At 48.7% G+C, this 16,363-nt stretch overlaps 1 protein-coding gene across 3 annotated transcripts in view; it reads left to right on the top strand.

Annotated features, from left to right (window-relative positions):
- The window catches only part of LOC137418545 (uncharacterized), a 54,531-nt gene that overhangs the window by 12,408 nt on the left and 25,760 nt on the right, over positions 1 to 16,363 (top strand). For 2 of the 3 annotated variants that reach the window (XM_078770599.1, XM_078770600.1), the window contains exon 2: positions 12,387 to 12,819. The exons of the other annotated variant lie outside the window; for it this stretch is intronic. In XM_078770599.1, coding sequence (XP_078626725.1) covers positions 12,399 to 12,819 — 421 coding nt within the window. In that variant the 5' untranslated portion in view covers positions 12,387 to 12,398. The remainder of the gene's footprint in view (positions 1 to 12,386; positions 12,820 to 16,363) is intronic. 3 annotated transcript variants of the gene reach the window in all.

Below are 16,363 nucleotides of genomic sequence, written 5' to 3'. Positions count from 1 at the left end.
AGGATAAGAAAGAGATAAAGGAGGAAGTAAAAGAATTGGTCCAAAGTCTGTGTTCGGATCGTGATGATGTGCTCATTAACCGGATGAGGGATTCGCAGGTGATGGAGGAGAAGCGAAGAGAAAGAGAACCCGGTGTAAGTGGTGACCAATATGGTCGTGCGTATGATGCGCCAGGTGATTTAATAAGCTTGGGGGTCGAGATAGACCCGGATGTTCGTGAGAGGCCACGAGTGAGGTGTATGGCTGGTCCGGAGGGTATGGAACGAGAGGTGCGAGGTGTGGGTGAGCAAGGTTGTGGTGGTATGGAATGGGTAGCGGGTTGCGGAGGTGTGACCCATGCATCGACACCAACAGGGGTAGTTGTTGGAGGGACCGGGGAGGCACGAGAGCCCCTTGGGGGTAATGTACTGTGGGGGCCCGGCCGGTTCGGCCCCGCGCTGACCCCGCAAGGGGCGACGCACGGGGTCCGGCAGGCGGGCAACGACTCGCAAACGAGATGGTCCCACAAGGTCCCACTCGCGCCGTATGACGGCAAGAGTGATCTACGCGCGTACCTGGCGCAGTTCGACTGTGTGTGTAAGGGCAACGGTTGGGGTGAGGACGAAGGTGGAGTACACCTGGTGGCCGCATTGCGCGGCGCGGCGGCGGAGATGCTGACGGCATTACCAGCGGGTGCTCTCACCCTGCCAGCCCTCCGCGATGCCCTAATTAATCGATTCGGCATAGAACAGCAGAGCGAGCTTGTTAAAGCTCAGCTCGCGCTGCGAAAGCGCAAGCCCCAGGAAGCCATCGGGGAACTTGCCCACGACATTCGCCGCGCAGTGGGGATCGCACATGCTAGCATGGCAGCGGATTCCCGGGAAAGCCTGGCGCTGGACCATTTTATCCAGGCCCTCCCGGACATTGAGCTCCGGCAACAGCTCGCCATGTGGCGCCCGCAGACTCTGAGCCAGGCGGCTGACGCTGCGGCCCGTTGGGAAGCAGCGAGGCCCCTGGCCCGGGGGGGCGAGCGTCTCGCAATGGCGGTCCGCCAGGTGGGACCCCCGATGGAGGGCGGACCCCTTAGGGGGCCCGCCCACGACGTGGGTCCTGACCTGGCGGGCATGGTCCGGAGGCTGGTGGACCAGCGCCTGGCAGGACCTGGACCATGGCAGGCGGCCCCGGAGGTGGCCCGCGGTGGACCACGAGCGGGTAATCCAATTCGGACCTACAGGGGGGGGAATTTGGAATTCCGGAGGCAAGCACCTTATCAGGTGAGGTGCTATACCTGCAACCGCCTGGGTCACCTGGCGCGGCACTGTCGAAACGCGCGCCGGGATGATCCCCGGCAGTTGAGGTCCTCAACTCCGCCCAGGGGGGAGCGGGTTAGCCGACCCCAGACACCCCCCCGCCAGACCCCGGGAAACTAGAAGGTGTCGGGCACGTAGGGCGGTGTTCGGCAGCAGAGGATGGAGGAGAGCCCTCATTGACGCGACAGGTCATTTATTGTGGCCAAATTGGAACCGGTAGCCTGACAATTAGATGCAAAATTGCCGGCGTGGGGGTAGACGCCGTAGTGGACACAGGAGCTAGCGCCACGATCATCAGCCCTGTGGTCCTTGATTCGAGCGCAGGTGGCTGGGATAAGATCCAGCGCCTGCAAAATTATAGTTTGCAGCTTGCTACCGGGGTAACGGCCCCGATCATAGGGCGTGGTTCTGTGACCCTCAAGTTAGGGTCGGTAAGGAGGGAGATAGATGTTTGGGTGGCGGAGGTGTGCGACCCATGTTTAATAGGGTTGGACCTGTTGACTGCCAGCGGTTGTAAAATCGACTTGTGCCGGGGGATCCTGCAGGTGGGAGTAGAAGAGCTGCCGTTAGGGGGAGTGAGCACGGCCGAGAGAGCGGAGCTGGAGGCTTCCGAGGCCGTGACCATCTCCCCAAGGGCCGAGGCGATAGTGCCGGCCCGGTGGGCAGCTCGCCCAACATGGCAGGAGTCCTGCGGCCTGGTCGAACCGGTGGCAGCGCAGTCCATACCGGGTTTAATCGTGGGCCGCACCCTTGTAAAAACGGACGGACCGGTAGTGGCCGTCCGAGTAATAAATATGAGTACAGAACCACGCACTATAGTAAGGGGCACGAGGGTAGCTGGCTGCACCCCCGTTGAGGAAGTCGCGACAGTGAGGGGCGAGAACGTCCAGCCGAGCCGACCCCGGGGGGAGCCTTCAATAACAAGTAGGAATTGGCCCGATCCCATTTGCGAGATGGTAAATCGTAGCAGCGTAGAGTTGGGAGGTATCCAGAGGGAGGCCTTACACAAACTGGTTGGGTCCCATTTGGACCTCTTCTCCCTGTCCACCGAGGATATTGGACGTACGGGCCTGGTGAAACATCAGATCCACACCGGTGAGGCCCGGCCTATTCGTCAGGCCGCCCGACGGCTCCCTTGGAGCAAGAGGGCGGAAGCTGACGAGCAGGTTGAAAAAATGCTCGACGCAGGTGTGATCGAGCCCTCGGGAAGTCCTTGGATGTCACCTGTTGTGCTGGTCAAAAAGAAGGATGGGACCACGCGGTTCTGCGTGGACTATCGCCAGCTAAACAACGTGACACTCAAGGACTCATATCCCCTGCCAAGGATTGATGACACCCTCGATGCCGTTGCGGGCTCAAATTGGTTCACAACTTTGGACCTCAAGAGTGGGTATTGGCAGGTGGAGATGGATATGGCAGGGAAGGAGAAAACGGCATTTTCCACAGGTAAGGGACTGTATCAGTTTACTGTGATGCCGTTTGGTTTGTGTAACGCCCCCGCCACCTTTGAAAGATTGATGGAGCATGTACTAGGCGGCATGCCATGGCAGTCATGCCTGGTGTACCTGGATGACGTCCTGGTACATGCCCAAACGTTCCCCCAGGCAGTAGCTAATTTGGACCAGGTGTTCGGGTGCCTCAGACAGGCAGGGTTGAAGCTGAACCCGAGCAAGTGCACTTTGTTTGCAAGAGAGGTGGCCTATCTAGGTCACGTGATTGGCCGCGAGGGGGTAAAAACGGACCCAGACAAAATTAAAGCGGTAGAGGAGTGGCCCGCACCACGTACCATCAAAGAGGTGCGGGGATTTTTGGGACTCTGCTCCTACTACCGGCGCTTTGTGGCGAAATTTGCGGAGTTGGCCCGTCCCCTCCACCGGCTTACGGAGAAGGGGACGCGATTTAATTGGACACGGGAGTGCCACGAGGCCTTCCAAAAATTGAAGGGGTGTCTAACATCCGCACCCCTTCTAGCTTACCCCACTAGTGACGGGACATTTACCCTGGACACGGATGCGAGCCAGGAAGGATTGGGCGCAGTTTTGTCTCAGACACAGGAGGGCGTGGAGAGAGTGATTGGTTATTATAGTCGGGCCTTAAGTAGGCCCGAGAGAAATTATTGCGTCACTTGCAAAGAGTTATTGGCTATGCTGGCTGCCATGAACCATTTCCACCCGTACTTGTACGGGCGGAAATTTTTGGTTAGAACTGACCATTCCTCCTTGCAATGGCTCCTTCGGTTCAAGGAACCGGAGGGCCAAATTGCAAGGTGGTTGGAAAAGTTGCAGCAGTACGATTTTGATGTGGCCCATAGGGCCGGGAAGGCCCATGGTAATGCGGACGCACTCTCTCGGCGTCCTTGTCTGGGAGAAAACTGCAAATTTTGTGCGAGACACGAGGAGAGGGAACAATTGGGCGATTCGGACCCGACCCTCGTTGTCCGGGCAACCCGGGTGAGAGGGCCAATTTTGCCACTAACTGCAGATGAGGAATTCGGAACTTTGGCATGGAGCACGGCCCAGCAGGAGGATCCTGTCCTGGGGCCAGTGTTCAATTGGGTCAAATTGGGGCAAAGACCAAAGGGGGAAGAGGTCACCCCCCTCGGGGCACAAACAAAGGCATATTGGGCTCAGTGGCAGACCCTGGAATTGAAAGGCAACATCTTGTATCGCAAGTGGGTGGAGGTTCCCTCTGATCGAACTTCCTGGCTGGTGATAGTCCCTGACAAATTCAAGAACGTCATATTGCAACAGGTGCATGGTACCCGCTCCGGCGGCCATTTGGGCAGGACAAAGACAATATCTCGGGTCCGCCGGAGGTTCTATTGGGTGAATATGGGGCGCGACATACAGGACTGGTGTCGGAGATGCGACGCCTGTTCTGCCAAAAAGGGACCAGCACGGAGGATGAGGGCCCCCCTTCAATTACATCAGGTGGGGGCCCCCCTTGAGCGGGTGGCTATGGATATTCTAGGACCGCTGCCCCGCACCCGCCAAGGTAATGAGTATATCCTCGTTGTAATGGACTATTTCACCAAGTGGCCGGAGGCCTACGCCCTCCCCAACCAAGAAGCAGGGGTGGTAGCGCAGGCCTTCGTGGAAGGATTTGTGTGCCGGCATGGGATTCCACAGGAGTTGCACACCGACCAGGGACGAAATTTTGAGAGCAAATTGCTAAAAGATGTGTGCAGTCTCCTGTCAATTCGGAAAACCAGAACAACGCCTTTAAGACCTCAATCTGACGGGATGGTGGAAAGATTCAATCGAACTCTGGTCCAACAACTGGCACTGTTCACCGCCACCCGTCAGGATGACTGGGACGAACATCTCCCTTACTTGCTCATGGCCTACCGAACCAGCCAGCACGGGGCCACCGCATGCAGTCCAGCGTTGCTTATGTATGGGCGGGAGTTACGGGCTCCCGCCGACTTGCTATGCGGTCCTGTGCCAGACACAGTGGTTAACCCGCCGAGGGAGGGGTACGCACGTCACCTAGAGGAAGGCATGGAGCTAGTCCATGCCTTCGCCCGCCGCCAACTCCATCTGGCGGGGGAAAAGATGAAGCGCAGGTACGACGACCGGAGCCAGGGGAGTCAATACGCTCCGGGGATGAAGATTTGGTTCTTTAATCCCCGGAGGCGGAAGGGAAGGTGCCCAAAACTCACCTCCCCCTGGCAAGGCCCAGGAGTCGTCCTGTCGCAAATCTGTGACGTGGTCATTAAGATCAAAATGGGGCCACGAGCCCTCCCTCGGATCGTCCACGCCGACCACATAAGACCTTACACCGGCGAGCAGGCGCCCCCGTGGATTGCCTCGGCTTTAGATGCCGAGGCGGGACCCAGTACCTCTGAATAAGGGGGGCTTATTAGTGCCAGAGGACTGGGGGATTGAGGAGCGATGTGCCCAGTGGGTAAGAGTGGCATCCCTGCCACCCTTCCCAGTGGGGGCAAAGGAGCAATAGATTATGGGGTGTATGGCAGTGAAAACTAGCCCGGGTGGGTTAGGATATGGTGTGTAGGGATCTAGCGAAGATGACAGTAGGTGACGTTAAGGTTAGTTAGTGACTGATACCTGTAGTGGGGACGCAGGTAGATTAGTGTGGATGATAATGACGTGGGAGCGCAATAGTTTAAAGGGACGACGGGGAAGCGCAAGTTTCAGAAGGGAGGAGTTAGCTGAGATGATGCCGTGTGTGTGAGAATTGAACAGGTGTGATTGCACAGGTGTGCAACTGGACAGGTGTGTGGAGAAGTGTGTGAGTAGTGAGTGTTGTGGATCAGCGCGAATGCGCTTGGGGAGAGAAGGGTGCAGGTGGCACCAGGTGTGATTGCACAGGTGTGCAACTGGACAGGTGTGTGGAGAAGTGTGTGAGTAGTGAGTGTTGTGGATCAGCGCGAATGCGCTTGGGGAGAGAAGGGTGCAGGTGGCACCAGGTGTGAGAGCACAGGTGTGCAAGTACAGGTGTGTGGAGAGAGTTGGAGTAAGTGGTACGGAGTGGTGTGCATGGTGCGAAGGTGTGGATGGGGAAGAGTGGACCCCTTTCACGAGTACCCGGGGCGGGTAGTGTAAGTGTTAGGTAGAGAGTACAGGTAAATTGTGGTTGGATATTGGCATCTGTGGTGCGGTTGCAGAATGGTGTTGTGAATGGGTGCATTAGTGTTGTGGAAATGGCTGGGCGTGTAGCCTGTTAGTGTGTGTAGTTGGTTGGGCACTCCACCACTGTGAGGATGTTGGCCAGGTGAGGCCGCCGGTGAGCTCTGGGAGCCGGTAGAGTTGTGGATGGGGCCCGAGGATCCGGAGGATGGACCCGGGTAGCCCAGTGCCAGAGAGGGCACCGAGTGGGGAGAGTGCCAGAGGGCCTTCCCCAGGTAGTTAGGTTAGGGTGAGGAGCAGGTAAGCTCGGAGGCAACTGCAGTGGTGGAGGTGTGCAGGTGGGTAGACCCACTGGGAGAGGTACACGCCACAGCCCAGAAATTGTGCGAGGGCACCGGGAGATGAATCGGGGGAGTGAGACCCCAAATTGAAAAGCACCACAGTTTGGCCAATGGGAATTGGTTTTTAGAACCCATAGTGTAAGAGGGCCAATGGTTTGGCCGGAGAAAGACCCCGGGTAGTGTAAAGTTGTTAAAGTCATTTAGGAAATAGTTAGGATTGATGAACCTGTCGCACCATACGCAGCCACTTACCTGTGGTGATGATGAGGACTCCACACCTGTGTTTTCTTTGTTCTGTGTGCAGGAAATGAGAATTGCTGTGTGGATTGGTGAGACGCATCACGACGTGGATGAGACATTGGGGTGATTCCATCTCTCCCTCCCTAGGAGGGACTGATGATGAATTGGTGATAGCAAGTTATGATGTTGAGTTGGAGATGGCAAATTTTGATGAAAGTTGACAATGGCAAATTTGATTGGTTAGGAGGGAGAGAAGACGAATTTGGTATATGGGAGGAACGGGGAAGACAGTAGGGATGTTTGTTGATTTGTAAAGTAGATGTTTATGGGTAGTGTTGTGTTTTGTGGATACAGTAAGGGGTAAGGGAGGGGCCATGTAGGTTACCTGGTGGGGGGGGGGGGCGTACGGTAGGAACGTACCTGTCTCACCTGGTTCCCATGTGCCCCCAGTGTGCATCACCTTACATTGCGTGCACTTTTGCGCCCTTACCACCTTACTCACTTGTCTGCTTCTTTGTCTCCCACCTCCGAGGATCTGGCTTTGGGGCAGAGAGAGAGGAGAGAGAGAGGTGCTGGCTACGCAGTTGTGGGCCTGCACTTTCGCTGCTTGCTGCTTGGATCGATACACCATATGGACCGCAATGTTTGTGGCCACCCACAATGGACCGCAGTTCTTTTGCGGCCAAGCACCACCCATGGATGGACCTATGGGTCAACGTGGCACCGATGCCATACAAGGTGAACCACTAACAGTTGGCCCCCTGACGGCCACAATAGAGAAATGGACGCGGTTGGCGCCTTTCTTTATTTTTGAAAGAGGCAGGAAGGCCAAGTGCACCACACGAAGGCAAGACCAGCGGCAGAACATCGGCCGGCTGCAACACCACACATGATTTATAAACACTTTATTGGTGCACCGGATGGTGCTCACTGTGTGATGGGGTGGTGCTTGTTGCTTGGAAAGGGTGCTCTGCACGTTATTAAAGGCCGTAGGCCACAGAGCACTCGTGGGTTGGTGTATCGATGCTTGCATGCGTGCTCTCTCTATGCATAACATCTGCATGTGTTCCTCCAAAAACAGGTCCTGGATCGTAGTGTAAATATCAGCGTAGTCTTGTGTAAATAATGCTCCCTACCGGCTGTATGTTTAGTTTGAGAATTCTTTCCGGATTCGGTTATCCTGTGGGTGTGTTTCTGTGAGGAGAAGGGTGCAACGTCGCAGGGGGACATATTTACTCATTTGTGAATATCTGTAAAACTGTCGCACTCAGGGTAGAGTTAATAGTAGAGGGAACTACATTGCGTGCCACACTAAAGTAGGTAAAAATTTATCGGGTCGGGACGCCCCGAGGGTAGAGAAGGGTGCAATGTTGCGAATATGGAATTTGGCCTCCATATCCGCTTGTAAATATTCCCCTATTTCCCCAATACTCCCCAACTATCCCCAATCCCCCATTCCCTAGTCCCATTGTCTGTAAACAACACTCTGTAGAACCGACCTTCCCCTTTTTCCCCCATTAAATGTCGTGCCCAGGTCCACCGCACCACACGTAGACAACTTTCGGACATCTTGCTAGTTATTCTTAGTCTATGTCAGTTAAGGACTCGTTTCCATTAATTATGACTCTTCGTTGCACCAGAATGTGATTATATGGCACCAGTAGTGAGTTTAGGACCTTTCCCATACCTCCTCCCATCTTCTTCCCCAAATAACAACAACAATTACAACAACAACGACGCTCCGGACCATGCGCTCCACGGGGTTACCACGAAGGGGCTCCTTGTCAGCTCCTCGTCAAGGGCGGAGCCGGTAACCCCCCCCCCCCCCGCACGCACCCAATGAGAAGCAACGTGCCGATTCCATCTGGGGCGGAGCTAACGAGCCGAGGGCGTGTCACTCCCCGCCGGATATACGCGGCCACGTAGCGGACGTGACGTCAGATGCGCCCCCAGCTTGAGACGACAAGACGCCACCTCGAGCGCTGTAAAACCTCCCGCATCTCTGGACCGGACCGGGTCGATCCTGCCCTGAGCCCAGGTGCACCTGGAGCCATCGCTACCTGCCTATCCTTGCCATCAATCCCCGTGTGAGTCAGCCTTTTGTCCCGTTTATCTGTGGTCTGTCGGGAATAATATAAGAGTGTGTTTAAGTGCCCACCTTTCTATGCTGTACCTCTCGTCCCTGTAATCTGACCTTCCGTAACAATATAACCTCCTCCGGAGGTCTTGAGAACTGAACAATTGGTGTCGTGTCATTTAATCCCAGCCGTGTGTCTGTTCCTTCATTGACCTAGCATAGCGCGACTAGTCAACGTCGAGTATAATCGGGTAACTTGTGCAGACGTGGTCATACCAAAACCGCTCGGTAAAATAACATCTAAGCCACGTCTGTAACAATATATATATATATATATATATATATATATATATATATATATATACACACACACACATATTGATACGTTACCAACATAATTGCCCTTCGATCGTTTTTTTTTTTTTAAAAAGCAAAAAAAAAAATCACTATTAAGAAAGCCGAACTATACCCAACATCTCCAGAAAATTTCATTACGATCAAACTAATTTTCGATCCAAAAAAACGCGATTTTTTTTATTTTTGGAAAAATTGCCCTATGCACAAAAGTATTCTCAAAATCGGCGAAGGCAATTATGTTAGTAATGTATCGTGTGTGTGTGTGTGTGTTTGTGTGTGTATGTATACATGTGTATGTGTGTGTGTAACCCACTCTCCCCCATGTGCGTGATGTGGGAGGGAGAGGATTTGAGCTCTTAAAGTCACATTTTACATGAGATGTAATAACACATTTCAAACTGAATTTTCCATGTGCACGCACGCACATGCGTTCACATGTTATCAGAAGTAAATACATTGTGTAGATTACATCATTTGTGGATCTGATAAATTGCCCGTAACCATTTTGTAAAACTGAATGTGCAGCATCCAACTCAGGATGTCCAAATGTCACACAAGTCCATGCCCGTAGGATTCCCATGGGTGACCCCACTATTTTCCACAGAAGATGTCACCAAAAAGATTCTGCCAATGGTCTGCTTCCATGTGAAATCCCCATTCACATTTAAATTTCCAAACACATCACAATAATAACTCAATCACAGTTCATTTCCAACCTCACGACCACACAAAATCACAATACCTTTGCACTTTACACCAGAAGAAGTAAATGTATTTTATTTGTCAGACGTAGGGCGCCCCTTTATATGAACTTTTCTAGAGCATTCCTTGGTTCCTCCTAAGAACACAAGGGCAGTCCAGCATGCACACAAAATTTTTGAATGTCCCTTAATTTCTGTTTGGCATTTTCTACAAGGTATGGAATGTCCCTTCTTTTCTATACTTTGCCACATGGCACATACCATATAAAGGGGCCTTTTCTATGCCTATGGCATTTCCCCCCAAAATGCCCCTTCTTGTAACATGCATTAGAAAGGAGGCGGTTATGATGGGATATGATGGAGGTTTAAGATAATGAAGGGTACAGACAAAATAAGTGCAGAATAATTATTCAGGAGAGATAGTCACAGGACCAGGGAGTAAAGAAAATAAGAGTTAATACGGTGGTGAGGTATTAGTCAGGCAGCTCAGCAAATGGATGTGGATGTTCTGGACAACAGCACTAAATTTTCCCCACGTGTTACTCAAAGCTTTAGCTTTTCATTTTTCGTAGGAACCACTTCCTCCGAATACATAATTTTTTGCAGTATTTTCAGTGACTATGGTATATTAACTGTATACTTTCAAATAATTTTTTTCCCAAGTTTCATGTTCAGTTTTTTTTTTTAATATATATAAATCGTCTGATGCTTTTCTAAATGGTATAGTTGTATTCCTTGTCCCAGAAAATGAATGTTTAGACACCCAGATTATGACCCGAAGTCACTTAGAAGCTGTTTTTTTTTTTGGGGGTTTTATTTGGGATACAAGATCGAGGCTCGTGAAAGAGCTAACATTAATCACGCAGAAAGACAAACCGACACATAAAACATATAACATGGGGAGCGGTAGACAAGATGGGGCGAGAGGGGGAGGAACACAAACACAACATCTGAGAGCAGGGACATCGAGAGATCTGTGGGAGGGAGAGGGCTTTGGGGGGGGAGGCATGGGAAGGGGGGGCTATCATGGGAAGGGGGGGCTACATGGCGGCTCTCTTGAAAATCCAAGATGGCCACCATATTATATTTGGAAGAAGTGGTTCCGATCAAAAATGGAAAGCTAAGGTAACAGGTAACATGTGGGAAAAAATTGGCGCTTTTTTCCGGTACGTCCATATCCATCTCAAATCTGGTCCTAAGCTGCCTGATGATAAGGCTATGTCACTCAGAGAGTAGTTATTGCATGGTATGGTCTTCGAGAGAGGCAGTGACAACAGAACCAAGAGATCAGTTTAAATTAGGATTAGACAGGAACCTGGAAGCTTTCGAGATAGAAGAGTATCGGGATATTGGCAAGACGTTTGTGGCTTGAGTGTGGATTGGGTGATTGTGTGCATCTGAGTGGAGTGGAGTGGAGTGGAGTGTCTGCGGGGAGTCTCGTCAAGGGGTGGTGTGTGGTTAATATTGTGTGTTTGTCATCGAAGAACCGCCATCACCCAAACATATCCCCCCCCCCCCCCCAACCAACCTCTGAAAAAAATAACACAAAAGATTGCCTTTCCTCTTTTTTTATTTAAACAATTAAAATAATTGTATTTCCCCACTTGTATTTGACGCGCTTGGGATATCCCTGGTCGTGCCACATCGTCTCATCCACATTCCTCCCCTCATTCCCCAAATGAAATTGCATCATTTTGGCAGATGAACTTGGTCTGGTGTTGCTGTGGCGCAGCATAATGGGCCGAATTGTCTCCTCTAGTTTACTCTCGGTTTATTTTTGTCTCTGTATATAATAACTCACATTCATTTGATCATGATTGATAAGAAAAGTTACAAAATGGGACACAGTGGGTGAATAAACCTGATGCAAAAGCCCACATTTATTGAATAACAAGTACAAAAAGTTTTAATTAAAACAAGAGCCGCATCGATGTTACACAATGCCTAGATGCAGCTGTGCATGTGCAGCTGTGCATGTGTGCGTGTGTGGCGACGAATTTTTAATATATCTCGGCATTTTCCCGTCTGTTATTTCAGGTGGTGTATGACTGACCATGCCGTGATTGTAAAAAAAAATATCTCGGCAATTTCCCGTATGTGGCGACACGTGAACGATGCTATGCTCCTCTCTCCACATTATTGTGATGACGTATAAATTAAATATTTCATCGTGACGATTGTCATCAAATGGACGAATTTTTAATATATCTTGGCATTTTCCTGTCTGTTATTTCGGGCGGTGTATGACTGACCATGCCGCGATTTAAACAAAATATATCTCAATGGACTTGAAGTTACAGGCCTTTGAGAATTCATTTCGTTCTATAAAGGGCAACTTTCATCGGATTTTCTTCCCGTTTTTTTTCAACCGAGTCTAAAACTATGTTAGCGACTGTGAAAAATGAAATGATATATCGAATTTGATTTGAAAGAAAACTGTGTGAGAGAGGAAGACACCACGGGCCTACAAAACAGGCCTCAAAGCTATGCGAGTTAATAAAATGGTGGATATTTGTTTATATGAAGCCTCTCCCAAAATGGATGGAGCTCTGGTTCCCAGAATGGGTGGAGCTTTGAGGTTTTGTCTTCTCTGCAAGAACAAGAACAAGAAGAAGAAGAAGAACAAGAAGAACAACAACAACAGCAGAGGGCACTCTATTAGCAGCGTCTGCGACGCGGCTAAAAATTGATTGGATTGACAATGGAAATAACTCACAAAAATTCCAAACAGAGTAAAGAAAATAACATGTATAACTTTTCTGTGATTAACTTGACCATTGTATCCTTGGCAGGTCATCGGTGAAATGGAGAGCTTCTTCGAATGGCTCAAGTCCCGAGGCTTGAGAGCAGAAACAGCCCAAGCAGTGATCGATAAGCTTGGAATTGAGAATCAAAAGGTTATTCGAGCTTGTGCTGAGTCGGATCCATTGCGGACCGAGCTCCTCTCTCTCTCCAAAGAGAAATTACAATTTGCAATGTATGCTGACTTCTGTAAATTTATCAATTCTTTTTCCAAGCCGGAAGATGTCCAGATTGCAGGTTCTTCTCTTTTGGGAAGTATATTCTTCAATTTGGAGAATGTTATTCTGGAACTTTCCAGTTTCTGTGAAAAGATTTTTGGATCCCAAAATGTGCAGCTGGAAAATTTTCCTAGTTTCTCTGGAATCAGGTTCAGTGACGTCTGCAGCCTCTGCTCTCAGGATGATGGGTCAAGAGCCATGTCTGGTATGTGACTTTTTTAAAGACAAAATTGCATTTCAACAAATATCTTGATCTTCCACCATTGTTTTTTTTTTGTATTCTTTTAACTTCGATAATAATCTCTTTTGGTGCAGTTTTGTATTGTCTAATATGAATGGGTTTTTTATGTGGGGTACAAGGTAAATCTTAGCTCACCTGGAACATATTTCAGGGGAGCTTATGGGATGGCACGTCGTCAGTCTGCCCTTAGACACTTGCAACTTTTTCTCCGAAACTGCTGATGCGATTGTGACTTAACTTGGCACAAATTATATTTGTTATGTTGTGAATAAAGTCTGTTCACGGCATTAAAAAAGTCGGGGTCCACCGGGGGTCAAAGTGGATCCACGTTTGACCCCCCCCCCCCAAATAGCAATTGGCTTTTTCCCCTGAAACAGCACACACTATTTCGATGAAACTTGACCACAACCTTCATCACCTGTGAAATACCAATGCCTGTTCATGGCACTATGAAAATCGAAGTCTGAGGGGGTCAACAGAGGGGGTCAAAGTGAGTCCAGGTTTGACCCACCCCAGCCTTCCAAATTGAACTACAGAAACTATTTCAAAGAAACTTGACCACAACCTCCATTACCCGTGATGTACCAAGGTTTGTTCATGGCATTTGAAAAATCGGGGGTCCATTGCCACTATTTCTTTTCTTTTTTGGAAATTGCAATACATTTATAGGTGTTCCTTGTTAATCGGAGCATTTATGTTATCTGCATGCAGGAAGTAGTTTGTTACTTCTCTTTAGCCACAGACAGGCTTAACATTATTATTGATCTTGTTGTATAGCCCTGGATAGTTCCCTCGAACAAGCCCGCTGCACGGAGACAGCCAATCAATCTCCCAGGATTGACCCACAGATCCCCCACATCCAATATGATGTACCCCCACCTTCTCCTATCCTTGTTTAAACAGTGATTTTGTATTGAACAGTAATTAAGCATCGTATAATTATTTATATCTTGGAAATATTTGGTTGAACAATGTGAATATTTAACAAAAAACAAAAAAATACTTTCCTTTGAAAACAAACTCCAACCCACTGGTCGGTAAAACAAACAAAATGTGGAAATTGCTTTTTTCCAACAACAATTTGGTCTTTATTCTGAAGAAAGGAATTATATAATTCTGAATTGTTTATTTAAACCTAAATCAAGGTTTGAGTTGTAATTAACTAAATTTCATTAACTGCAGTTTGGACATCGACCATCCATGTGCAGTATTGGGTAAAAGCTCTTATCTTCTCTTATGCCCCCATTCCACTTATGCCGATTGGCCCCGATTAGCCCCGATCTCCAGGTCGGGAGCGATCGGGACACTTTGGGAAAAAACTGGTCATCTACACTGTATCTACGTCCTAAGTACGCTCCGATTACGATCACTACGCTGTAACCACGCTCATCGTGGGTAGATCGGGTCCCTGAAGACCCAATTGAAGCCGTTTAGAGCCGCTGTGTTCCCGCTCGCGTACGCTGTAACCACGCTGCATTCGCGATTGCCGCCGCTCTGACACGATGCATTCCCGATCGCCGCCGATCTAAAACTGATCCAACGCCGATGCTGCCGATCTATTGCCGTTTCAACTACGTCATTCCCGACCAAACCGATCTAACTACGCTCTATTCCCGTCTTTAAGCCGACTAAAAAGCAGATTTCAGGTCCCGATCCGTATAAATAGGGCCCAATTTTCTTGCCGATCATCAGTATCGTCGAAGACAGCCATGGATCAACATCAGAGAAATGGCCTTCTGCAGCTCGCTCTACTTCTCCAACAATATGCAATTAATGAAAGAAGAGCTGCTCAAGTGAGAAGAAGAATGAGAAGAAGAAGAGCCCCTCAGTTCTGGGTCCGGCCATGGTTGACAGAAGGGTTGAGGGGATGAAAATGCATTGCAAAATGAAAGGTCTTCAAAATAAAAGCTAAAAATTTGACAAGTTTTTGCTGGGTAGAGGGGATCAAAGTTTGCATTCACTTAATTAAAAGGTCATAAAATTAAAAGCGGTAAAATTGATCATTAATAACATTTGTTTAACTTGTACCGCTTTTAATTTTAGACCATGGGGTTATTGGGCAATGCAATTTGGCTCATGCAGTTATCAATTCCACTTAACAACGTTGACAAAAATTGTCGTGTCGAAATACTTGATCGGGTGAGGCTGATGCAATCTGGACCGATTTATATACAGCGGCTTTGATCGGCATTGGAGCGGGATGGATAGGTAACGATCGTCGTCGAAACGGCACAAGATAATCCTCCCGCTGCAACGACGCTGTAATCACGATCAAGCCGTTCTAACTACGATCAAGCCGTTCTAACTACGATCATTCCGATGGACTACGTTGCATTCACGCTGTAATCACGATCAGTCCCGCTATTTCAGATCGGGATGGAAATTTTAAACATGTTTAAAAAAATCGCCCCGATCTATTTTTTTGTCCTGATCGACAAAGATCAAAGATGTTCCGTTTACGATCATGCCGATTGATCCCGTTCCAAATAGGATCGTTCCCGTTGTGCAGATCGGGGTCGATCGGCATAAGTGGAATGGGGGTATTAGCCACCATCTGTTATCTTCTCTAATCCACCATCTCTTATCTTCTCTTATCCACCATCTCTTATCTTCTCTTATCCACCATCTCTTATCTTCTCTTATCCACCATCTCTTATCTTCTCTTATCCACCATCTCTTATCTTTTCTTATCCACTGTTGTAGATTTTAATAATTAATTTAGCCTTTAAATGATTTGACAAGACTCGAGAGAATTAAATGTCCACACTCGTCTCGGAAGACAATTAATGATTTACTGACACATGGGAGTACTTGATTCACTGGTACCAAAGGTATTTACAGAAAAACACTTCCATTCGAGTTACACATACACAAATTAAACGAAATCACTACGCTATATTCAACACAGATCAACACACCACATTTAGTACATTACAACTGAACCAAGAGCTCCCCGAGGCAGCTGTGGCATGGCTATTTATGGTCAGAGATCAGAGACGGTAGGTCAAACAAGGTTCACCGAGATAGCAAGTATTGCGTGACACTTCAACTCCTTGGATCAGCTCTTTTCTTTCTTCATATCCAACTCTGCCAGCCATAAAATGTCAAGTCATGAAGAAACACAGAGATTTCTAACATCTTACAAAGCCTACTGCTTGTTCCAGTTATGGGTTCTGTTTCTCAATCTCCCTGTTGCAGAAAAACAGGGTTGCAGAAAGTTCAAATCAGTGAAGGTTATACATCATTGTTTTGAGTTCTATATTTTAAATCTTTTTAATACATATGTGTATATAGGTGTCGTATGGAAAGTAACAAAGGACTATATCTCTCTATTATTTAATCGCGCTTACTTTGCTGCATGGTTATAAAAGTAAATAGCATCACAGCTTGAGATGAATGCCTGCCTCTGCATGCGAGGCTCGCTGGCCTTGTCTGAAGTGTTAAGATTCATCAAATCTATTTCATTGTCATTACAATACATTTTATTCATTTAGAGGATCAGGGACAA

This window comes from Myxine glutinosa, chromosome 1 (assembly GCF_964187855.1).
Source record: "Myxine glutinosa chromosome 1, kmMyxGlut1.1, whole genome shotgun sequence".
NCBI lineage: Eukaryota > Metazoa > Chordata > Myxini > Myxiniformes > Myxinidae > Myxine > Myxine glutinosa.
This window is presented reverse-complemented; position numbering and strand designations above follow the sequence as displayed.